This window comes from Electrona antarctica (assembly GCF_951216825.1).
Source record: "Electrona antarctica genome assembly, chromosome: 14".
Classification (NCBI taxonomy): Eukaryota; Metazoa; Chordata; class Actinopteri; order Myctophiformes; family Myctophidae; genus Electrona; species Electrona antarctica.
Genome location: NC_136795.1, coordinates 40479297 through 40504270, shown reverse-complemented (window position 1 = coordinate 40504270; position 24974 = coordinate 40479297). Strand labels below are relative to the sequence as shown.

General features: G+C 46.5%; 1 protein-coding gene across 2 annotated transcripts in view; it reads left to right on the top strand.

Annotated features, from left to right (window-relative positions):
* baiap3 (BAI1 associated protein 3) overlaps positions 1-23147 on the top strand; it is a 100463-nt gene extending 77316 nt beyond the window's left edge. Inside the window, exons 23-34 of one of the 2 annotated variants that reach the window (XM_079520448.1) lie at positions 1542-1682; positions 4621-4716; positions 7203-7418; positions 8833-8901; positions 9003-9082; positions 11173-11245; positions 14451-14522; positions 15494-15577; positions 17934-18054; positions 18745-18868; positions 19507-19712; positions 22280-23147. In XM_079520448.1, coding sequence (XP_079376574.1) covers positions 1542-1682; positions 4621-4716; positions 7203-7418; positions 8833-8901; positions 9003-9082; positions 11173-11245; positions 14451-14522; positions 15494-15577; positions 17934-18054; positions 18745-18868; positions 19507-19712; positions 22280-22383 — 1386 coding nt within the window. In that variant the 3' untranslated portion in view covers positions 22384-23147. Of the gene's footprint in view, positions 1-1541; positions 1683-4620; positions 4717-7202; positions 7419-8832; positions 8902-9002; positions 9083-11172; positions 11282-14450; positions 14523-15493; positions 15578-17933; positions 18055-18744; positions 18869-19506; positions 19713-22279 lie in introns of both variants that reach the window. The other variant, XM_079520447.1, reaches the window with a different exon arrangement.
* Positions 23148-24974: the final 1827 nt, after the last annotated feature.

Below are 24974 nucleotides of genomic sequence, written 5' to 3'. Positions count from 1 at the left end.
GTTTCATCACCGGTCAATCAAAGGCTATGATTCCAAATGTAACTGCCAGCTTTCCGCTGCCTATACACCACACTAATGAGTCCATTCAATGGCTTTCCAGACAGAGAGAATGAGACAGAGAGAGAGAATGTAGAACAAATGGAGGCATTTAGCAGTCGTATTTATTTACTTGCGAGTGTCTCTCTCTCTCTGTCTCTCTCTCTCTCAAACACATACACACACGCACGCACGCACGCACGCACGCACGCACGCACGCACGCACGCACGCACGCACGCACGCACGCACGCACACACACACACACACACACACACACACACACGCACACGCACGCACGCACGCACGCACGCACACACATTTCAGTTCTTTATTTGATTCCACAAATTACAATTAATTTGACAAGGAAACAAATATAACGGGGTTGACAGTTCATGTTCACTTAAGGATACACATGGCACCTCCTCCTCCACACAGACAAACTGCCTATAACAGCCCAAACAGAACAGTATTTGGCAAGTTGTTTGGCTTTGCTCTTTGTCATGCCAGCTATTCTTAGGCCACGCACGCACACACACACACACACACACGCACACACACACACACACACACACACACACACACACACACACACACACACACACACCCCTTCCTTTTGCATGTATTCCCGTTGCAGCGCAGGCTAAATGAAAGATGTTATATGGTGAGCATGATGACGGCTAGCGCGCGGGTTCAGCTCCAGGAAGGCTAATAATAGAGGGTCAGTTGTGCTCAGCGGGGACGAATTAGACCATTAACCTTTTCTGTGTGCATCAGAGACCCAGAAACCACACACACACACACACACCTTCATGCATGAGAGAACCAGAAACCACACACACACACACACACACCTTCACTGCTATGGCCTCCCTGCACTGGACATTAAAATATCCCCCTTCTGCCTTCATCTAGCCTACATGCATCGATTGGTAAATGTTTCAGCACCACCACGGTGGACAGCGGCAGGCTGGTCAAAATATCAATTTCTCTTCAAACTCTATAAATATAAAAAGATGAAGTGGATAGATATGGCGGCCTACAACATTGCAAGGCATACCGTATTCAAAGACAAACTTGACATGCACGGCACATAACGTATCTTAAACTAGGCAAAGCGGAACGCACTGAACACGAGCTCAGATCAGAGGCAGCAGATCATGGGCTAAGGCTCCACTCCTTGCCCGCTGCCCGGTCGTGCGGATCGTGCGGATCAGCGCCATTAATTAAACACAATTTCTCCTCATAGCGTTGTCCAACTTTTCCAAGTACAGTGTGTCCCTGTATGCTGTAGCCTGTACCAGAGTATGTATACTGTGTGTTGTGTTGTAGTCACAGTGTACAGTATTACAGTATGCCGTAGCCTGTACCACTGTGTGTGTGTGTGTGTGTGTGTGTGTGTGTGTGTGTGTGTGTGTGTGTGTGTGTGTGTGTGTGTGTGTGTGTGTGTGTGTGTGTGTGTGTGTGTGTGTGTGTGTGTTTGTGTGTGTGTGTGTGTGTGAGACAGCTGGAGCCTGTGCAGCAGGCCAAACACAGCTCGTCAGCGGTGGAAGTGACAGTGTGCTTCAGCCAGGTGCGTCAGATCTGGTCCCAGCTGGCCTGGCCCGACTCCGCTGGGGCCTTCATCTTTGTCACGCGCTTGACGGACGTGAGTACCCCCCCTGCCAAAACACTTTTACAAAAGTTATGCACACTCACGCACGCACGCAGGCACACAGGCAGGCACACACACACACACACACAGACAAACAGGTTTGTATTTCTATATTTGTAAGGACATCAACGTGTTGTAGGACTTTGTTTTTTTGATGATTTTTTGGAAGGCTTTTGTTTTGTTTTTGACATTTTTACCCTTAACCAGAAAGCCAAAAAATCTACAAGCCGGATTTTTGGTGCACATTAACACCTTGAATGCCCGGATGTAGTTGGAACCAGTAAACCAGGATGTAGTTGGAACCAGTAAACCAGGATGTAGTTGGAACCAGTAAACCAGGATGTAGTTGGAACCAGTAAACCAGGATGTAGTTGGAACCAGTAAACCAGGATGTAGTTGGAACCAGTAAATCAGGATGTAGTTGGAACCAGTAAACCAGGATGTAGTTGGAACCAGTAAACCAGGATGTAGTTGGAACCAGTAAACCAGGATGTAGTTGGAACCAGTAAATCAGGATGTAGTTGGAACCAGTAAACCAGGATGTAGTTGGAACCAGTAAACCAGGATGTAGTTGGAACCAGTAAACCAGGATGTAGTTGGAACCAGTAAATCAGGATGTAGTTGGAACCAGTAAACCAGGATGTAGTTGGAACCAGTAAACCAGGATGTAGTTGGAACCAGTAAACCAGGATGTAGTTGGAACCAGTAAATCAGGATGTAAATCAGGATGTAAACCAGTAAATCAGGATGTCGTTGGAACCAATAAACCAGGATGTAGTTGGAACCAGTAAACCAGGATGTAGTTGGAACCAGTAAATCAGGATGTAGCTGGAACCAGTAAACCAGGATGTAGTTGGAACCAGTAAACCAGGATGTAGTTGGAACCAGTAAACCAGGATGTAGTTGGAACCAGTAAATCAGGATGTAAACCAGTAAACCAGGAGGTAGTTGGAACCAGTAAATCAGGATGTAGTTGGAACCAGTAAATCAGGATGTAGTTGGAACCAGTAAATCAGGATGTAGTTGGAACCAGTAAATCAGGAGGTAGTTGGAACCAGTAAATCAGGATGTAGTTGGAACCAGTAAATCAGGAGGTAGTTGGAACCAGTAAATCAGGATGTAGCTGGAACCAGTAAACCAGGATGTAGTTGGAACCAGTAAACCAGGATGTAGTTGGAACCAGTAAACCAGGATGTAGTTGGAACCAGTAAATCAGGATGTAAACCAGTAAATCAGGAGGTAGTTGGAACCAGTAAATCAGGATGTAGCTGGAACCAGTAAACCAGGATGTAGTTGGAACCAGTAAACCAGGATGTAGTTGGAACCAGTAAACCAGGATGTAGTTGGAACCAGTAAACCAGGATGTAGTTGGAACCAGTAAACCAGGATGTAGTTGGAACCAGTAAATCAGGATGTAAACCAGTAAACCAGGAGGTAGTTGGAACCAGTAAATCAGGATGAAGTTGGAACCAGTAAATCAGGATGTAGTTGGAACCAGTAAACCAGGATGTAGTTGGAACCAGTAAATCAGGATGTAGTTGGAACCAGTAAATCAGGAGGTAGTTGGAACCAGTAAACCAGGATGTAGTTGGAACCAGTAAACCAGGATGTAGTTGGAACCAGTAAATCAGGAGGTAGTTGGAACCAGTAAATCAGGATGTAGTTGGAACCAGTAAATCAGGATGTAGTTGGAACCAGTAAATCAGGATGTAGCTGGAACCAGTAAACCAGGATGTAGTTGGAACCAGTAAACCAGGATGTAGTTGGAACCAGTAAATCAGGATGTAAACCAGTAAATCAGGAGGTAGTTGGAACCAGTAAATCAGGATGTAGCTGGAACCAGTAAACCAGGATGTAGTTGGAACCAGTAAACCAGGATGTAGTTGGAACCAGTAAACCAGGATGTAGTTGGAACCAGTAAACCAGGATGTAGTTGGAACCAGTAAACCAGGATGTAGTTGGAACCAGTAAATCAGGAGGTAGTTGGAACCAGTAAACCAGGATGAAGTTGGAACCAGTAAATCAGGATGTAGTTGGAACCAGTAAATCAGGATGTAGTTGGAACCAGTAAATCAGGATGTAGTTGGAACCAGTAAATCAGGATGTAGTTGGAACCAGTAAATCAGGATGTAGTTGGAACCAGTAAACCAGGATGTAGTTGGAACCAGTAAATCAGGAGGTAGTTGGAACCAGTAAATCAGGAGGTAGTTGGAACCAGTAAATCAGGATGTAGTTGGAACCAGTAAATCAGGATGTAGTTGGAACCAGTAAATCAGGAGGTAGTTGGAACCAGTAAATCAACGCGCACAGCGATTTGCAGCTTCCGAACCCATTTCAAGGTGGCATGGCGCCAAACCTTGAAGTAGCTAGATGTAGCTAGATGTAGCCAAAATACCCTTTGGAGGATCGACAGCAACCGGAGCTATGATTACTTCTAACACGGCTATAGCGACTGGACCGTGATGGGCCGCCAAAAAACACAATCTTTGGTTAGAATTGGAAGCATTGATTTAGAATTAGATCAAGAGTTATTCACGTTTTAAGATTTTCGATCTCATCGATTAAAATGGAGTGGGACCATTTTCGATGACGTCCCAACCGGAAATGACATCGAATGTTGCCCAACAGGCGCTCCCAGCCTGTGGAGCGTTATGGAGCTCGGTTGTGGAATAAATAATGTTCCGTCTTTTGATTAATCTCCGTCCCGGACACCCGACGTAATTAATGAATAAGGCGGAGACCTGGCAACTATAAATCAGGCATAACACTAACACAGACACAGAAGTATCTACACTAGGTACACACTATACAGACACACACATACACAAGTTGAATGAAAAGCTCCCCAGGGCGATAAGCCCGGCTCACAAACATTAGAGCAGGAATTAAAAAAAACTTTCACACACGCATTGATTGTGTTGTTTTGGTGCAGAACTTTTGCAGCGAGGCCGTGAGCTACTCGGAGATGATAACACGCAAGATTGAGAGGAACCAGCTGGGCCGAGACCACAAGAGCCAAACGGTGCAGGTAAATGAATGCCTGTGGGGAGCGGGAAGGTGGGCTCACTGGGCTGGTGGGAAGGTGGGAAGCTGGGCTCACAGGGATGGTGGGAAGGTGTGAAGATGGGCGCACTGGGATGATGGGAAGGTGGGCTGGTGAGAAGGTGGGAAGGTGGGAAGGTGCACTCACTGGGCTGGTGGGAAGGTGGGAAGGTGCACTCACTGGGCTGGTGAGAAGGTGGGAAGGTGCACTCACTGGGCTGGTGGGAAGGTGCACTCACTGGGCTGGTGGGAAGGTGCACTCACTGGGCTGGTGAGAAGGTGGGAAGGTGCACTCACTGGGCTGGTGAGAAGGTGGGAAGGTGCACTCACTGGGCTGGTGAGAAGGTGGGAAGGTGGACTCACTGGGCTGGTGAGAAGGTGGGAAGGTGGGCTCACTGGGCTGGTGAGAAGGTGGGAAGGTGGACTCACTGGGCTGGTGAGAAGGCGGGAAGGTGCACTCACAGGGCTGGTGGGAAGGTGGGAAGGTGCACTCACTGGGCTGGTGAGAAGGTGGGAAGGTGCACTCACTGGGCTGGTGAGAAGGTGGGAAAGTGGGAAGGTGGGCTGGTGAGAAGGTGGGAAGGTGCACTCACTGGGCTGGTGAGAAGGTGGGAAGGTGCACTCACTGGGCTGGTGAGAAGGTGGGAAGGTGGGCTGGTGAGAAGGTGGGAAGGTGCACTCACTGGGCTGGTGAGAAGGTGGGAAGATGCACTCACTGGGCTGGTGAGAAGGTGGGAAGGTGCACTCACTGGGCTGGTGAGAAGGTGGGAAGGTGCACTCACTGGGCTGGTGGGAAGGAGGGAAGGAGGGAAGGTGGGCTGGTGGGAAGGAGGGAAGGTGGGAAGGTGGGAAGGTGCACTCACTGGGCTGGTGGGAAGGAGGGAAGGAGGGAAGGTGGGCTGGTGGGAAGGAGGGAAGGTGGGAAGGAGGGAAGGTGGGAAGGTGGGCTGGTGGGAAGGTGGGAAGGTGCACTCACTGGGCTGGTGGGCTGGTGGGAAGGTGGGCTGGTGGGAAGGAGGGAAGGTGGGAAGGTGGGAAGGTGGGCTGGTGAGAAGGTGGGAAGGTGGGCTGGTGAGAAGGTGGGAAGGTGCACTCACTGGGCTTGTGGGCTGGTGGGAAGGTGGGCTGGTGGGAAGGTGGGAAGGTGGGCTGGTGGGAAGGTGGGCTCACTGGGCTGGTGGGAAGACGGGAAGGTGGGCTGGTGACGTGGGTAGTAAATGTCAGCCAGTGTTCTCTCCCCGGCAACACTAACACCTCAGTGGGAGAGCGGCCACTGAGGTGTTAGTGTGTTCTAGATGTGTGACAAAGGGCTCTCTGTCACATCAATACCGACAGTGTCCAGTAATAACCAATTTCTGGGGAAATATATTTAATTGGTTCTCCTGGGAAGGGATATTCAGCCAGTTGGCTGTTTAGCAATTTTTGGTTGCTCTGATGAGACGAGGGGCCCTTCCGGCAGGTATGGTTGCTGCCAAAAACATTATACTGATGATAAACTGGGAGGTCTCAACAGGTCTCACAAATCTGTCATAATGGACAGAATACACAAGCTCATAACTGTGCTTACTTTTCTGTCATTTGATTGAGTCTTGAGTCTTGTATTGTTGTGTCGTGTCTTGTATTTGACGAAAAATATAAAAGTATGTTTTTCCCAAACAGTGGGTCGAGAGCAACGTACACCAAACAGTGGTGTACATTGCTATGGAGTAAACATCCCGTTTTTTAATCTATTATGATTGAACAACAAGTCAATTAACCATGAAGCATTATATTATACGTACAGTACAGTATACAACACAATGTTTGAGCAATTCTTCACTTGCACAATGTAGGAGGCGGGACTAAGGGGGACTTCCTGTTGGGATATCACCCAAGTGTTATCTTCCTGTCCATCAGGAGTGGAAAAAAAACTTTTATTCATATGGTTCATTAATTTACCTTTCGTTTTTATCGTAATGTTTTATTTAGGGTTTTAAGTTGTATGCTCCAGTGCCTGTCTGTGCTGCTGCACTGGAGCATACAACTTTCCCCTGGTAAATGAATGAACCATATGAATAAAAGTTTTTTTTAAACGTAATTTAAAAAATTACAAGTGACGAGAAAATACTATAATTGTCCGTAGAAAATGACTGACTTACATGCACTCCTGATGGACAGGAAGAAAACACTTGGGTGATATCCCAACAGGAAGTCCCCCTTAGTCCCGCCTCCTACATTGTGCAAGTGAAGAATAGTTTTAGATCTGCCTTCTGTGTCCGTTATATTTACATACAGTACACACGCCCCCCCAAACTCCCCACTTGGCTTCCTGTAGCCCTGCTGCCTCTTTCCCCTTCTTCGTTTCTCTTCACCCTCGTCTGTCTGCCTCGTCCTGCCGCTGTTTCTCTCCTTTTCTCTCTCTCCTGTGCTCTTCCTGCCTGCCCACCCCCCCCCCCCCCCCCCACCCTCCCTCCTCCCACCGACCGCCCGTAGCTGTGCGTGGCGCTCAACGACATGGAGCACGTGCGCGTGTTCCTGGGCGAGCTGCCGCGGGACCTGGACTGGCCGCTGGTGGAGCGGGCCATGGAGGAGTCGTGCGGGGCGGAGGGGAAGGAGCAGGTCTACAAGGCTCTGCACGGCCAGCTGTACAACGTGGACCTGGACCTGCAGCGGGAGGCCACGCGCCTCATCGCCGTGCTCACCGATAAGGTGAGCCAGCACACTCACCGCACTGCTCACCGATGAGGTGAGCCACTACACTCGCCGCACTGCTCACCGATGAGGTGAGCCACCACACTCACCGCACTGCTCACCGATGAGGTGAGCCACTACACTCGCCGCACTGCTCACCGATGAGGTGAGCCACCACACTCACCGCACTGCTCACCGATGAGGTGAGACACCACACTCACCACACTGCTCACCGATGAGGTGAGCCACCACACTCACCGCACTGCTCACCGATAGGTGAGCCACCACACTCACCGCACTGCTCTCCGACAAGGTGAGCCACCACACTCACCGCACTGCTCACCGATAGGTGAGCCACCACACTCACCGCACTGCTCACCGATAAGGTGAGACACCACACTCACCGCACTGCTCACCGATAAGGTGAGACACCACACTCACCGCACTGCTCACCGATAAGGTGAGACACCACACTCACCGCACTGCTCACCGATGAGGTGCTTCCACCACACTGCTCACCGATAAGGTGAGACACCACACTCACCGCACTGCTCACCGATGAGGTGCTTCCACCACACTGCTCACCGATAAGGTGAGCCACCACACTAACCGCACTGCTCACCGATAAGGTGAGCCACCACACTCACCGCACTGCTCACCGATAGGTGAGCCACCACACTCACCGCACTGCTCTCCGACAAGGTGAGCCACCACACTCACCGCACTGCTCACCGATAGGTGAGCCACCACACTCACCGCACTGCTGCTGCAGGCCTCACATAGCCAGCCTAAATCTGCATTTGCAATGCGAATTGCCCCAAGCAGATTTTGTCTGGTGTCGCTCCATTGTGGGTAGGACTTTGCAAACCCGCAGTAGTGTAGGACCAACCAATAGAGTCAGTTTGAATCTCTTTGTAACCGCCCCTTGGAAATAATCCTAACACTGAGCGGGACCAGACTAATGTCCACGCAGTGCTATCAGTATGGCTACGCGAGGCTATAGGCATGGGGCGTATACTGTCTCCTGAAGAAACTGTCCAGGGATAGTTGACGGCGAGCCGTTTGAGAAATAAACCCTGATAGGATTATAAAGCAAAGCGTATAGGGGTCTTATCATCCTGAACTCAAGCACTACAGTTATTCCTGGATATGATTGAACATATCGGGACTCACACGTGCTTGTGCATAGTTCCCATCGTGTCAAAAACTAAGAAAGGGGAAAAAGAGAGGGGATCAAGGCAGGAAAGAAGAAAGTTTGAGCGCCTTTACAGTACCACAAAAAGTACAAAATAAGATATTTGCTTGTTTCACCAAACGGCACAGCCGTAGGTTCTCTCTTAGCGTATTTACAGTACAGTATAAGTGAGCTACAGTATAATCATGTTCTCCATTGTGTGTGTGTGTGTCTGTGTGCGTGCGTGCGTACGTGCAGATGCAGCCTGAGCTCCGGAGGTGTCTACAACACATCAGCTTGTCCCCAGACTCCATCAACGACGATGACGTAAGGCCTAGCAGCTTCATGCAGTCTGAATTCATAATACTCACGACTTGTCTTGTGTATACCAAATGCAATATGGACTAACAAACATGACAATGTTCCAGGCCGTGTCGCCTCTTATGAAGTACCTAAACGAAACTCTGGTTGTCCTTAAAGAGTCCCTCGTGAAGGAGAACCTGGCAAGGTAATTATTACTGTCCATACTACAGATATGAAAGTCAGTCAAGCAATAATAATAATACCCATTTGACACTTCAAAGCAATAGAATACACCCACACACTGTATTTGATCGGTACATTTTTCTTATTTAACCCATTTTGACCTGAGATCAGATTATATAAATGTCTTCTTTCTCAGTCGTTTTTTCAAAAATAGCAGACCTACAAGCTCGTAGCGCGCCACTCGGTGGCGCGCTATGAGCTTGTAGATCTGCTATTTTTCAATAGCTAAAGCATAACATAATGCTAACACCAAATGGGGTTCCCGCCCAAAATGGGTTAAAAGGATCCCTGGCTAATGAGACAAATATGCCTTAAAACATACCTGCCCTCTATAACTAAAATTACTTTAGTCTTTCATAAATTGCGAATCTTTCACTCAATAGGGAGTGCTCCTGTCGCAAGATGATGATGTCATATGCCCATGTGTGGTCTAGTCCTATGGAATTATGGAATGCATTCCATAATTCCATAGGGCTGGACACACATGGACATATGACATCATCAACTTGCGACAGCAGCAGTCCCTATTGAGTGAAAGATTCTCTATTTATGAAAGAAATGAAATATTTAAGGTGCGTTTATTTAAATGTTTTAGTTTTAGAGGGCAAGTATAATGTTTTAACCCATTTTGGGCGGGAACCCCTTTTGGTCTTAGCATTATGTTATGCTTTAGCTATTGAAAAATAGCAGATCTGCAAGCTCATAGCGCGCCACCGAGTGGCGCGCTACGAGCTTGTAGGTCTGCTATTTTCTATTTTTGAAAAATAGAAACATAGATTTATAGAAAACTTTTTTCAGAAAACTGTCAGGATGTAGAAGACATTTTTAGAATCTGATCTCAGGTCAAAATGTTTTAAGGCATATATATTTGTCTTATTATCCAGGGATCCTTTTAATGAAGCAACGTTTGGGTCCCTCCAGACCTTCCTCACACTTCATGCACTAACATCCACCTCGGACCATTAGCCATATCTGCTGCAACAACATTCATTAGGCTATATAGGTGGGAGTGTGTATATGCATGTGTGTAGGGCTGCAATTATTGATTTTTTTACGATCAAACGTGTTTTTTGATCTTTTTAATTAAATGCTGTGTTTTATACTTTTTATAAAAAAGAAAGTGAAACTAGGCCTGGGCCATGGCTCAATGGTCCAGTCACCTTGGCTGGTATCCCAGTCTGGCAGTGTGCCGCGGGTTCGACTCCCGATCCCGACGGCCTTTACTGCATGTCATCCCCCCATCTCTCTCCCCATTTCCTGTCAGCCTACTGTCTGTCCCTCCATAAAAAATATAAAATAAAGGCGAAAGCCATAAAAAAAAAATGTAGAAAGAGAAACTAGCTGATCAAACAACCTCACAACGCTGTCACAATGTGATGTACTGTGAGCTTATAGATCTGCTATTTTCACTATAAAATCTTTATGATGAAAACTTTTATCCCATGATCGCATTTTTTTCCACCCAGTGTCAATCGTCTAATGTAATCCTGGGCACTACACTCCCTCTGACAACCTGGGGAGAGCAACGGACTGACCTCATGCTTCCTTCACTGCATGAGGAGTCCAAGCCGCTTCTTTTCACCTGACAGGGGGGATAGTTTCCCCGGTTGGACGTACAGTAGCGCGTGGAAGGAACCAACCAGCTTCCAACCAGCTCCTTTCCCCTCCATCAGGCGCCCCAGCTGGCCAGGGGGAGGCAGTTTAGAGACCAGGATTACTGCAAATCATGCTCAAATCATGCTCTGTGCCTGTCCAGAGCATAACATATGTATATGGGTGGTGCTCTGTGCCTGGCAGGGTTCTCCATGTCAGAACATACAATAACATGTGTATACTGTTACGGGTGGTTCTCTGTGCCTGGCAGGGTTCTCCATGTCAGAACATACAATAACATGTGTATACTGTTACGGGTGGTTCTCTGTGCCTGGCAGGGTTCTCCAGTCAGGAACATACAATAACATGTGTATATGGGTGCTGCTCTGTGCCTGGCAGGGTTCTCCAGTCAGAACATAACATGTGTATACTGTATGGGTGCTGCTCTGTGCCTGGCAGGGTTCTCCAGAGCATGTGGGAGCTGCTGTTGAGGATGATCCTGGACACCGTGGCTGAGAACAGAGGCATCCAGGTGGAGTTCTACAACCGCTTCCAGTACACGGTGGAGGTCAGTGCACAGCGCACAGTCAGCATGTCACACAGCGCACAGTCATCATGTCACACAGCGCACAGTCATCATGTCACACAGCGCACAGTCGTCATGTCACACAGCGCACAGTCATCATGTCACACAGCGCACAGTCATCATGTCACACAGCGCACAGTCGTCATGTCACACAGCGCACAGTCATCATGTCACACAGCGCACAGTCATCATGTCACACAGCGCACAGTCATCATGTCACACAGCGCACAGTCAGCATGTCACACAGCGCACAGTCAGCATGTCACACAGCGCACAGTCAGCATGTCACACAGCACACAGTCATCATGTCACACAGCGCACAGTCAGCATGTCACACAGCACACAGTCATCATGTCACACAGCGCACAGTCAGCATGTCACACAGCGCACAGTCAGCATGTCACACAGCGCACAGTCAGCATGTCACACAGCACACAGTCAGCATGTCACACAGCGCACAGTCATCATGTCACACAGCCTACAGTCAGCATGTCACACAGCGCACAGTCATCATGTCACACAGCACACAGTCAGCATGTCACACAGCACACAGTCAGCATGTCACACAGCACACAGTCAGCATGTCACACAGCACACAGTCAGCATGTCACACAGCGCACAGTCAGCATGTCACACAGCACACAGTCAGCATGTCACACAGCGCACAGTCATCATGTCACACAGCGCACAGTCAGCATGTCACACAGCGCACAGTCAGCATGTCACACAGCCTACAGTCATCAATGTCACGCTTTTCAAGCGTTGGGCTTTGTTCAGATGTGCCCAGCTGTATGATGATATGAAAATTAGACACAATTTAGGCATTCAGCAGAAGCTCTGGATAAGAGCGTCTGAGAAACAAAGGATCTAAGAAACAAAGGACATTAGAACAACGGCCCGAGATACAGTATGTCTGCATATATTATGACACCATTATGTAAACGTCTTTGGTCAAAATAACTCGGTCACTGTTACCATCTCCCATCACCTAACATAGTGGTCCTTGAGGGGGTGCCAGGGGGCTCACAGCTAAATTAACGATAGATAGGAACCAAATGGACCCTTCAGGTCTGTACCTGAGAGTCTGCAAAAATGGAAATGGACCCTTACATGTCTGTAACTCAGAGTCTGCAAAATGGAAACAAATGGACTCTTACATGTCTGTAACTCAGAGTCTGCAAAATGGGAACAAATGGACTCTTACATGTCTGTAACTCAGAGTCTGCAAAATGGAAACAAATGGACTCTTACATGTCTGTAACTCAGAGTCTGCAAAATGGAACCAAATGGACCCTTCTCTGCCCATTTGGCACCATTTGCACACAGATGGGGGCGTCCTTGAAATTATTTTAAAGAAAGACTTTAGAGAACCACCGGTCCAAAGCCCCACAGGCTGTGGTGAGCAGCTGCCACAGCTAGATCAGATATTAATGAAGTCACGAGGCAGCGCCACTGTCTGTGTACTGAGGGGAGTTCCCTCTTGGATGACAATGTGAGAGAATTCTGAGGCCAATAGAACTAGCTGGCAAGAAAGACAAGGCATGGCAGAGTTCCGTGTATAGCAAGACTAAGACTGTGCCTCAGGCTTTTTTAATTAGTCCTGTAGCTCCTCCGTCCTCACTCCTATGCGAGGGTTCGTGTGAAATGAACGGAGATATGGATGTCACTCGTTAAAATGCACTCTACACCTACACGTGTACATTGGAAATGGCACTTGCATAAAATATTCATAGGCCTGCACATGTACAGTATGTACAGTACATTCACATTTTGAAGTCTCAAAGAATACCAGTTCCCCTATAAAGCAGGGGCGCTAGCTCTGGTCGCCTCGTTGGCCGCGGGTGCTCAGCTACGATCAAAATGATACTTTAAAGGAGAATTCCATGCTTTCTTACCTTTATTTGTAGTTGTTACGTCCCCACCAAAGAGGTCCAGGTGTTATTTTGTGCAAAAGTGCATTATTGGCTATTTCCCCTAATATAAGCCCTCAATGGGGGTTGGGTTTTTGTGCTAATTTGCTTATTTCCATCGAAATAAGTAGTAAAGTGTGCCGCTTGGAAATAAGCGAATTAGCACAACACCCCATAGCCCCATTCAATTCAATGCAATTCATTGAGGGCTTATGGTAGGGGAAATAGCCAATAATACGCTTTTGCACAAAATAACACCTGGACCTCTTTGGTGGGGACGTAACAACTACAAATAAAAGCCTTCTACTTTCTAGTATGGAATTCTCCTTTAAGAACACCACCACCAAGTGAAGACACTCCATAAACTTCTGGAATATATATAATTTCCAATTTTACTTCGACTCCGCTAAATCTCAGATTTTCATTATTATTACAAAACATGCATTAATTATCCACATCAGTCCTGTATACATTTCGGCCGATCCACTTCCAAATCTGCTATTTTCAAACGATTTTTTATAGATTTTCTACATCTGGAAATATGGGCCATTCTGCATAATGAGTACTTTCTACTTTTGTTACTTTAATCCCCTTATGGCCAGTGACGTATTATTATGCGTATTGATATCAATAAATCCCTCATGGCCATTTGACGTATTGACGTAATCGTTTAATCCCCTGTAATCGGGAGCTTAATATAACAAAATTTAGCAACTTTTAGCTTGTTTGGCTAACGGCCGATGTAATCTACCTAAAACCGGCCGAAATCCGTGCGTGCACGGTCGATCACGCACGTGTGTGATCGCGCATGCATCGCTGCGTAAAATGCGATATTTTGGGCTTGATTAGAGCTTAATTTGACTTAGTTATTAAAATAAACAATGATCGCTTAGCATTCCGGACATCTGATAGTGCTGCACCAGTCCAAACTAGTCCCGGATGTTGTGATTCCTTAAACCGGAAGTGATATCGCCAGATCTGTGTACATCACAGATTTTTCTATTGGCATTAAAATGACAAATTAAACATATGAATAGTGCAGGCAGAAGGCACAATCCACTGTTTAATTAGGCTGGCCATAAGCCAGTTAAGCACATTTTGTACTTTTACTCACGTACATTTTGAATTCTGGACTTTGACTTAACAGCGTATTTGGTACTTTTACTTAAGAAAAATCACTGATCAGGCGCTTTATTTGTGGTCTTGTTTACAGCTTGTACTTGTTCTGTTGGTAATCTTAGACCCTGCTGCAGTTCTTCCATGCTGAAGGAGATGGTCTCGCCCTTGAGGACATGAAGAGTGGAGATTTCAAGGTATGAATGCTGCCGGCATTCTATTAGCTAGCTGTGTGTATATGTTGTACATCATGCATAATGTAGTCTTGATTGAAAAAACATAATGTACAGAGTCAGAGTGGCGTGCAAAGCCCCGTCTCTTCATTTGCAATCAGGATCTCTTTATGTGTGCTTGAATCCATCCCTGGTCTTTAGTGACTTTTTGCCTTGACTTGCCGTACCAGTGAGAATAGCCTGAGCTAACGCTAGACATTTCTGGCCTAGATGGGAGGGCCGCAGCTCAGATTTACGCACACCCTGATTGGTTCACCGATCTGTCCGTCAGCCCCGGTCTCTCCTCCCCCCCCCCCCCCCCCCCCCCAGTGCAGCACTGTTATTGTGTCGACCAGAAGCAGAAACCACTGGTTGCTGGAGTATACCATTCTAACGGACTGTCAAAGTTATTTCCACAGAGTCGGCACACGTTGGTTTTTTTCTTAGACGGTGTGGTGGGTTCTTCAGCCATTCTCCTTATTTTCCTCGCATAGCCTCGTTTGAAGTTCCACTGCTAATGATTTCCTCACGGTGTTATTTTGAGGGGTGCACACCGCTCAGAGCCCTGACGTCACATCATTTGAAGCGACGCCTACGCGGAAGGGTTGACTCCCACGTTTAGGCCAGTGCAGCCCATGCGTAAATCCAGGCTTTCATTTTTCGCGCAGACGAAATGAAAGCCTGGGTATCGAGGCTACAGTGAGAAAGACAAGCAAAGAACCGTTTTCAAAGGTGCAGCTCAACTTGTACTGTCTCTCTCTCTCTCTCTCACACACACACACACACACACACACACACACACACACACACACACACACACACACACACACACACACACACACACACACACACACACACACACACACACACACACACACACACACACACACACACACACACACACATACATACATACACGCACGCACGCATACGCGCCACTCCTTCTGTTCTACTAGGTCCTTGATGAGGAGCTCAGGCTGAATAAGTGTTCCTCTTCTGAGCTAATCGAGCAGTACTATCTGGAGAAGATCTCGCTGCAGGTGAGTTGCATCCAACTAGGCAGGAAATCCTCCTCCTCTGATCTCTTAGCCTGGGCAGCATTCCTTTAAATCCTCCTCTGATCTCTTAGCCTGGGCAGCATTCCTTTAAATCCTCCTCCTCTGATCTCTTAGCCTGGGCAGCATTCCTCTGATCTCTTAGCCTGGGCAGCATTCCTTTTTGGGTTTATGATCCGGTCGGGAGCGGATATGATATGAAATTTGGAACACCTTCCCAATAAAGGCGCGACTCACACTACGCTGCATCAAGGCTTTCATTGGGACGGTATTATTCTTTGAGGTTTGAGGGAAAGAAGTCTCGGGTGGCCAGACTGCTGCCTCTCGCAATGCTCTATTGACAGCCTGGCCCACCCATCCGACCGGGTCCACCCACCCATCCATCCGACCGCCGTGTGGTCAGTGGCGAATGTCTTCGAGGTGGGCTCTGTTCCAGGACAGGTTGAGAACTGCTGATAATTGCTGGGTTCACCCCCCCCCCCCTCCCCTCCAAAGTCATTATAATGTTACCCCCTCCCCACCAAAGTCATTATAATGTTACTGTTACCCCCTCCCCTCCAAAGTCATTATAATGAATATCAAACTACCTGAATAATTGAGACAATGTTGTTTGAATTTCGTTCACAAATCAATCTTTTTCTCCAGGGACTATAGACTTTTCCAATCTAACCTGTGCTTTGAAACAGAGGATCCACATTAACATAACTTTGCACAATTATATAATATTTAGCAATCTCAATCTCAGTTTCACGTCTCTGCAAGTTGCGTTTTACACCTTTAACTGAAACGAACAGAAACCCAATGTCTGGCATCATTGCATAAACATGCCAGGCCGATTCTACGAATGCCTTAAGCAGTATAGTCCTCACACATGATATGATGAGACATCATATAGAATAAGAATAAGGACGCCAGCGGTTTAACCCATTTAGGCCTGACGTCGAAATTTAAAAAATGTCTTTTTAAAATGTCTTTTTTTCTGAAAAAACCCATGTTTCTGTATCAGTGGTTCTCAATATGTCATGTCAAGGACCCCAACAATTATATAATATGCCGCCGACCCCCATCTGAAAATATGTTGTTCCAGGGACCCAAAAGGAAGCAAAGATTTGAGTTAAAAACTGAAACTCTTTGACGCACATTTTCACGATTTTTCAAAAATAGCAGACCTACAAGTTCATAGCGCTGCACTCGGTGCCGCGCTATGAGCTTGTAGGTCTGCTATTTTTCAATAGCTAAAGTATACCATAATGCTATAAACACCAAAAGGGGTTTCCGCCCAAAATGGGTTAAGTGTGGTTCACACGCCGGAATTGAATTGTGGGAAGCTGATCTGTGTTGACAATTTAATTTGATCAGCCATATACGCTAATACTCCCATTATGACCTTGGCTTCTGGCTGGAAGGAGGGCCTATAATGTTTCATTACAATATGAATGGTCACTGCTCTGCTCCTGCACTCTTCTGCTCTCTTCTGCTGATGATGATAAAGCAGGGGTCTTCAAAGACCCCTTAGGTGAGAGAGAGAGATGAAGCAGGGACCCCCCCCCCCCCCCCTCTCTCTCTCTATATATTGGAGAAAATAAAATTGCAGTTGCAGATTAAACATATTCATAGATGGCTTCGTAGACTTGTTTGACAGCACTGTCAATGTTGTGTAGTGTTGTGTTGCATTCATGTTAATATGTATTTTCAGACAGTTAACCCTTAAAGGAGAATTCCATACTAGAAGGCGTTCTTACCTTTATTTGTAGTTGTTACGTCCCCACCAAAGAGGTCCAGGTGTTATTTTGTGCAAAAGTGCATTATTGGCTATTCCCCCTACCATAAGCCCTCAATGGGGGTTGGGTTTTTGTCCTAAATCGCTTATTTCTATCGAAATAAGTATAGTAGTGTATAGTAGTGTATAGTAGTAAAGTGTGCCGCTTGAGATACTATTTACATTATGAAGAGAGGATATTTACAAAACAATTAGATTTTTGAGCGATGGAAATAAGCGAATTAGCACAACAACCCATAGCCCCATACAATTCAATGCAATTCATTGAGGGCTTATGGTAGGGGAAATAGCCAATAATGCGCTTTTGCACAAAATAACACCTGGACCTCTTTGGTGGGGACGTAACAATTACAAATAAAGGTAAGAAAGCCTTCTAGTATGGAATTCTCCTTTAAACCCTCAATAATGTTCCCCTCAGAATAGGGATGATAGGGTTCAAGTGGTTAAGTCCCCCCCCCCCCCCGTAGTAATTCTGAGGACCCCCTGTTGAAGACGCACATGTGATAAAGGATTGCAACGGTCATTCTTGGTGACAGTGAGTGACAAACTTCCTTGTTCCAGAAAACACTGAAACACACTCGTTTTGGGCGGATCAGTGTGAAGTGCTACTACGACGCGCCGGAGCAGAGACTGACCGTGGAGATTCTGCATGCGGCCGATATCATTGCCCTCGATGCCAACGGTACGCTGTGTGTGTTTGGAAGTAACTGAGTACATTTACTCAAGTAATATACTTTCACTCACCCTGATTAACCCATTTAGGCCTGACGTCGAAATTAAAAAAAATTCTTCTAAATCATGTAAATTTTCTGAAAAAACCTCATGTTTCTATATCAGTGGTTCTCAATATTTCATGTCAAGGACCCCAAAGATTATATGTAATTGGCCGCCGATCCCCATCTGACAATGTGTTGTTCCAGGGACCCCCCCAGAAGCAAAGATTTGAGTTAAAAACGTTCACTCTGAAAGAATATACATATTCAAAGATTTGAGGCACATTTTAATGATTTTTCAAAAATAGCAGACCTAGTGCCGCGCTATGAGCTTGTAGATCTGCTATTTTTCAACAGCTAAAGTGTAACATAATGCTTGAAATGTTCCCGTTCAGAATGGGTTAAGACCTGAGGCTGATTCTACAAATGCCTTCTAAAGCAGTAGTTATCACACTTTCACAAGATTACTCAAGTACACTCCGAGTGTAGTATTTCTACATTTCTAATATTGCTCAAGTAGAACAGTTGAGTACTTGCTCCACTAAAGGTAAACTGTGTGTTCGCCGAAATGAAATGCAAGATACGTTTTTCTCACAAATGGATCAGCAAACAGTACTTAGTTGTAATATGACACCGTCAACGTCTCTGGTCCTCTCTAGGTTTGAGTGATCCCTTTGTCATCGTGGAACTATGTCCTCACCACCTGTTTCCCTTGGCCAAGAGTCAGCGTACCCAAGTCAAACCCAAAACGCTCCACCCAGTGTTTGACGAACTCTTTTACTTGTGAGTAATCATGCTTATTGTCTCCGTCAAGCCCCCTGGACGTCCGTCTGTCCGTCTGTCTGTCTGTCTGTCTGTCTGTCTGTCTGTGGACAGCTAATCTCTGGCACCGTTGGCACGATTGATGTGAAACTGTGCACGCACACTCCCTAGAGGCCAAGGAAAAACCTCTGCCCTGCATTTTTCCACATCTGCTTTTTATAGCGCCACCGGAATCCCCATTTTGCAAAACATTTTTTATTTATTTTTATTTTTAATATTACTCCTACAAATGTCGTCCAACATGCAAATCGGTACACATCTGTATAGTCATTTGGTCAAGACGGATCTTTCAGATTTTTTTTGTATTCCACCCTGATTAGCTATTGGCATCTAAAGTTTGCAGGAGTGGTTCGCTTTGAACAAAATGCATCTGATTGCCGTGAAATGCTGGGGAAGAAATGGCACCCTTTTCACATTTTTTAAAATATTATTCAATATTATTTTGTCCATACAGCACTTTGCTGGCCATCAATATTTTATTGCTTAATGTTTTTTACTGACTTGGAAAATCAACAATAAATACATTAATTCCACTTAAAAGTTTAAAAAAGTGTGCTGCTGGTATAATTCTCATTGGTGTTGTTGTTGTTCATTTGCAGCCATGTCAGTCCAGAGCAGTACAGACACAGGTTTGCCTCTCTGACCTTCACTGTGATGGACTACGACTGGTTGTCCACCAACGACTTTGCCGGTGAAGCCGTGGCGCCGCTCAGCGACTTCTGCTGGCCGGGAAGACCCAACGCCTCAGCGGCCGGGAAGACGGTCCAACCGGCCATACTGCACCTGACTCGCAACAAACCTAGTGGTAAGAGACGGTCCAACAGGCCATACTGCACCTGACTCACAGCAAACCTAGTGGTAAGAGACGGTCCAACCGGCCATACTGCACCTGACTCACAGCAAACCTAGTGGTAAGAGACGGTCCAACCGGCCATACTGCACCTGACTCACAGCAAACCTAGTGGTAAGAGACGGTCCAACAGGCCATACTGCACCTGACTCACAGCAAACCTAGTGGTAAGAGACGGTCCAACCTGCCATACTGCACCTGACTCACAGCAAACCTAGTGGTAAGAGACGGTCCAACAGGCCATACTGCACCTGACTCACAGCAAACCTAGTGGTAAGAGACGGTCCAACAGGCCATACTGCACCTGACTCACAGCAAACCTAGTGGTAAGAGACGGTCCAACCGGCCATACTGCACCTGACTCACAGCAAACCTAGTGGTAAGAGACGGTCCTACCGGCCATACTGCACCTGACTCACAGCAAACCTAGTGGTAAGAGACGGTCCAACAGGCCATACTGCACCTGACTCACAGCACACCTAGTGGTAAGAGACGGTCCAACAGGCCATACTGCACCTGACTCACAGCAGACCTAGTGGTAAGAGACGGTCCAACCGGCCATACTGCACCTGACTGGCTGACTCACAGCAAACCTAGTGGTAAGAGACGGTCCAACCGGCCATACTGCACCTGACTCACAGCAAACCTAGTGGTAAGAGACGGTCCAACAGGCCATACTGCACCTGACTCACAGCAAACCTAGTGGTAAGAGACGGTCCAACAGGCCATACTGCACCTGACTCACAGCAAACCTAGTGGTAAGAGACGGTCCAACAGGCCATACTGCACCTGACTCACAGCAAACCTAGTGGTAAGAGACGGTCCAACAGGCCATACTGCACCTGACTCGCAGCAAACCTAGTGGTAAGAGACGGTCCAACAGGCCATACTGCAGCAAACCTAGTGGTAAGAGACGGTCCAACAGGCCATACTGCAGCAAACCTAGTGGTAAGAGACGGTCCAACCGGCCATACTGCAGCAAACCTAGTGGTAAGAGACGGTCCAACCGGCCATACTGCACCTGACTCACAGCAGACCTAGTGGTAAGAGACGGTCCAACCGGCCATACTGCACCTGACTCACAGCAAACCTAGTGATAAGAGACGGTCCAACAGGCCATACTGCACCTGACTCACAGCAGACCTAGTGGTAAGAGACGGTCCAACAGGCCATACTGCAGCAAACCTAGTGGTAAGAGACGGTCCAACAGGCCATACTGCAGCAAACCTAGTGGTAAGAGACGGTCCAACCGGCCATACTGCAGCAAACCTAGTGGTAAGAGACGGTCCAACAGGCCATACTGCAGCAAACCTAGTGGTAAGAGACGGTCCAACAGGCCATACTGCACCTGACTCACAGCAAACCTAGTGGTAAGAGACGGTCCAACCGGCCATACTGCTCCTGACTCACAGCAAACCTAGTGGTAAGAGACGGTACAACAGGCCATACTGCACCTGACTCACAGCAAACCTAGTGGTAAGAGACGGTCCTACCGGCCATACTGCACCTGACTCACAGCACACCTAGTGGTAAGAGACGGTCCAACAGGCCATACTGCACCTGACTCACAGCACACCTAGTGGTAAGAGACGGTCCAACAGGCCATACTGCACCTGACTCACAGCAAACCTAATGGTAAGAGACGGTCCAACAGGCCATACTGCACCTGACTCACAGCAAACCTAGTGGTAAGAGACGGTCCAACAGGCCATACTGCACCTGACTCACAGCAAACCTAGTGGTAAGAGACGGTCCAACAGGCCATACTGCACCTGACTCACAGCAAACCTAGTGGTAAGAGACGGTCCAACAGGCCATACTGCACCTGACTCACAGCAAACCTAATGGTAAGAGACGGTCCAACAGGCCATACTGCACCTGACTCACAGCAAACCTAGTGGTAAGAGACGGTCCAACAGGCCATACTGCACCTGACTCACAGCAAACCTAGTGGTAAGAGACGGTCCAACAGGCCATACTGCACCTGACTCACAGCAAACCTAGTGGTAAGAGACGGTCCAACAGGCCATACTGCACCTGACTCACAGCAAACCTAGTGATAAGACACAGTGGTCATCGCCATGCTGGCTTGTGGTGGAGAAATGACCTCCGAACATCGGCGAGTAGTTCAAAACCACGGAGAGCGACGTAGTTTCAGAGAAAAGAGTGCAAAAAAAGTGCAAAGGCCGCGGCTAAAACATAAGCTAGTGGCTATGGAGAAACAAAAACGGCGCGGGCGGGGCCCTGGCAACCGTGCATAGCAACCGGAGCGGTTCCAGAAATGAAACAGCGAGGCAATCTTATAGCGATATCAAACGCCTTAAGACGAGCCTGCTCGTCATGAGTACCCAGTGTAATTCATTTATAGGACGAGTATAACTGTCCTAGGGATCCAATGTGTCAGGAGTAAGTAAGGTAAATTGGCCTAAGTCAGGCGGTTTAATTCAATCCAATTATTATCTACAGTATGTAATCCAATATGTTACATAACCAGTCATGATGTCTGTTCTCTCTCTCTTCAGAGAAGCCAGTGATGAGGCTGCTGGACGCGCGCATCGGAGACCGGGAGGCTCAGGAGTTCGTCCGCAGGCTGAAAGAGATCGAGAAGTCCATGGAAGAGGAGTAGTATGACCGTGTGCTCTGCTCCACCGCCTGCTGTATCGGTGTGTTTTCGGAACCCCTCCCCCCCAGTGCCCCGTCTTTGCAAACATGTGCTTTTGTACTTGTTGTACTGTTTACAATACTTGCAGTCTTTTTTCCGATTTGATTGTATGTGCGCGGTAATTATGCCAAACTGGAAAAAGAAGGAATGAGATGAGATGAGATTCAATTTATTGTCAATGTACAGTACAAGTACAGCACAGCGAAAAGTATTTTCGCATCTCACCAAAAAAAAACTGGAAAAAGAAGGAAAACAGGGAATCAAAAAGATGTATACTTCATTGTACAACTGTGTCGGCTTGAAGGAAAAAAAACACATTTGAGGTGAATGACGCGCTCGTACAATGAAGCAGTTTTCACATTGTGAGAGCATCCTGTCACTGTGCAACACTCTTGTGTCTTAGTTTAACTATATTTGAGAATAGAATAGTTTACCCTACAGTATATGTTACTACTCTATATTTTTTTGTAAAGAGGTTATCGTAACGTTTGTTGTAATATCTTTGATATGATAGATTTAACATTTAAAACCTATTTTGTGAAAGTAGCCTACATATCAAAGTAGTAGTTTGAGCCTACCGTACCGTATACCTCAGTTATGCTTTAGTAGTCGTAGTGGTAGAGAAAGATGAACAAGGTGTTTGACATTATTCTAAATGGACACTGTGGAGTTAAATGTGCCGGTGGCGCGTTCACTTGAAGCCGGATTCACATGTTTACTGGACTTCGGCTTAAAGGTATATTCAGTGATTTGACTTAATTCAAATATCACTTGTTTTTTATTTTTTTCTGGATAATCCTCCCTACTATAGAGTGTGCTGACCATATAAGGAGTTCCTCCCTGTCCCCAGTGAGCCCCTGGGGTAAAAAAAACCCCTAGTTTCAGTTTGGGTGGCGGGTGGCAAAACCTTCATCCAATCAGGATGAGAGGGGCCTTCCTCCAATCATGATCAAGTGGGGGCGGGCCTTGGTGCACATGCTGTTGGCCTGTTGCACTTCCCCCCACTGTAGAGCGTGCATGTGCACATTTTGTTACCGGGGCGGACTGGGTGGTTTTCCAAATCACCCAAATCACTGAATGCTCCTTTAACCGCAGAATTAAGCGAGTTAGTAGCCTGCCCCAGCCTGTGTGATTTCTGGTACTCAAATCTTTCTCCTTCAGAAACAGGGTTTCCTAACTCGCTAAGCCAAGGTGTTCAAGGTGTTTTGTTTTCAGAAGAAAAGAAAAAAAGCCTGGGCAAACGAGCAAGGAAAAGTGGCATAGGAGTGGGAGTGAACCTTGTATTTTGCTAACCAATAACAGTGCAGAGGGGCGTCACTCCAAATTTGGTGATGTCGGTGTTCTAGCGGGGAGGGGAGCCAATTATACAGCCATTTTTGTAACCACTTTCAACCTATTTTGGGTACATTATAGGTGAAGATTTTGACAACATTTTCCAACAAGCGCAGATCCACAAATTCACAAAGCAATATGATGCATTTTAATTTTAAATTAAAATAAAAGACTTTAATCACCGGTAAAAATATTTTCAAAAGTCTTTTTGACAAAATATCAGACTCTCAAGAATCGCGATCGACATTGGAAACGAAGATTTGGCATCAGTGGGGCTCTAGACAGGATCCAAAGCATTACAGCTGTATAGGTTGAAGCACATCATTCACTTTTATGAAACTAATTCCACAGGCCTTAGGCATGACTGAAAGTGAATAGTCACATGTGTGCAATAGCCTGTATAGTGAATTGAGAGGGAAATGAAATTGTCATGAAACGTGCATGGTTGTTTTGCAACACAAAAATGTCAATGAAGAAGCAACCCAGAGAGAGCTGTTTTTAAGCCTTAGGGCTCCATTTTCGGCACCGCTAAACCCTTTATACCTAAACTTCTTTGCCTTTTTTACTATTTTGCAAAACATTTTTGAATATTTAAAATGGCCAGTCTACAAGCTCACAATGTGTCAATGTAGATTGGCTAGTTGAACTATTCAAAAATGTTTTTCAAAATAGTAAAAAAAAGGCAAAGAAGTTTAGGGATAAGGGGTTTAGTGGTGACGAAAATGGTGTACAAGTCCAGGTCAAGACTGACACGAGTCACCTCAAGTCTGCAGTTGTGCCCAATATGCTGCCCACCCCATAACAGAACATATATGCCAGCTTGGAAGTGCCCACTAGGCTAGTTACAAATATTACTCCAAACTGTTTCAGAATGGCTGAACTGTGTGCAAAGCAGTAGGCCAGTGATATAAAGTTCTAGCCCTGCGGTCAAGTGTGACGTGATCATGCTTTCAAGTTTTGCTTTCAAGTATCGAGTCGAGTATACGTTTTTTGTATTGTTCATACCTGTCACTAATGTAGCATATTGTTGGTAATCAGTCAAAGCTGAGGAAAATCTACAAAGCATGGCACGCTTAGCAGTATTGAAACTAAAGTGATGCCGATTATTGTTGCTTGTTTGCAATCTAAACTTGCTAATCCATGCAGTCAGGATACAGTAATCCCCACAGCCAACACAGAATTGATTGAAAAAGTGTTAAAACTTGAAAGTCGTGTCCGTGAAA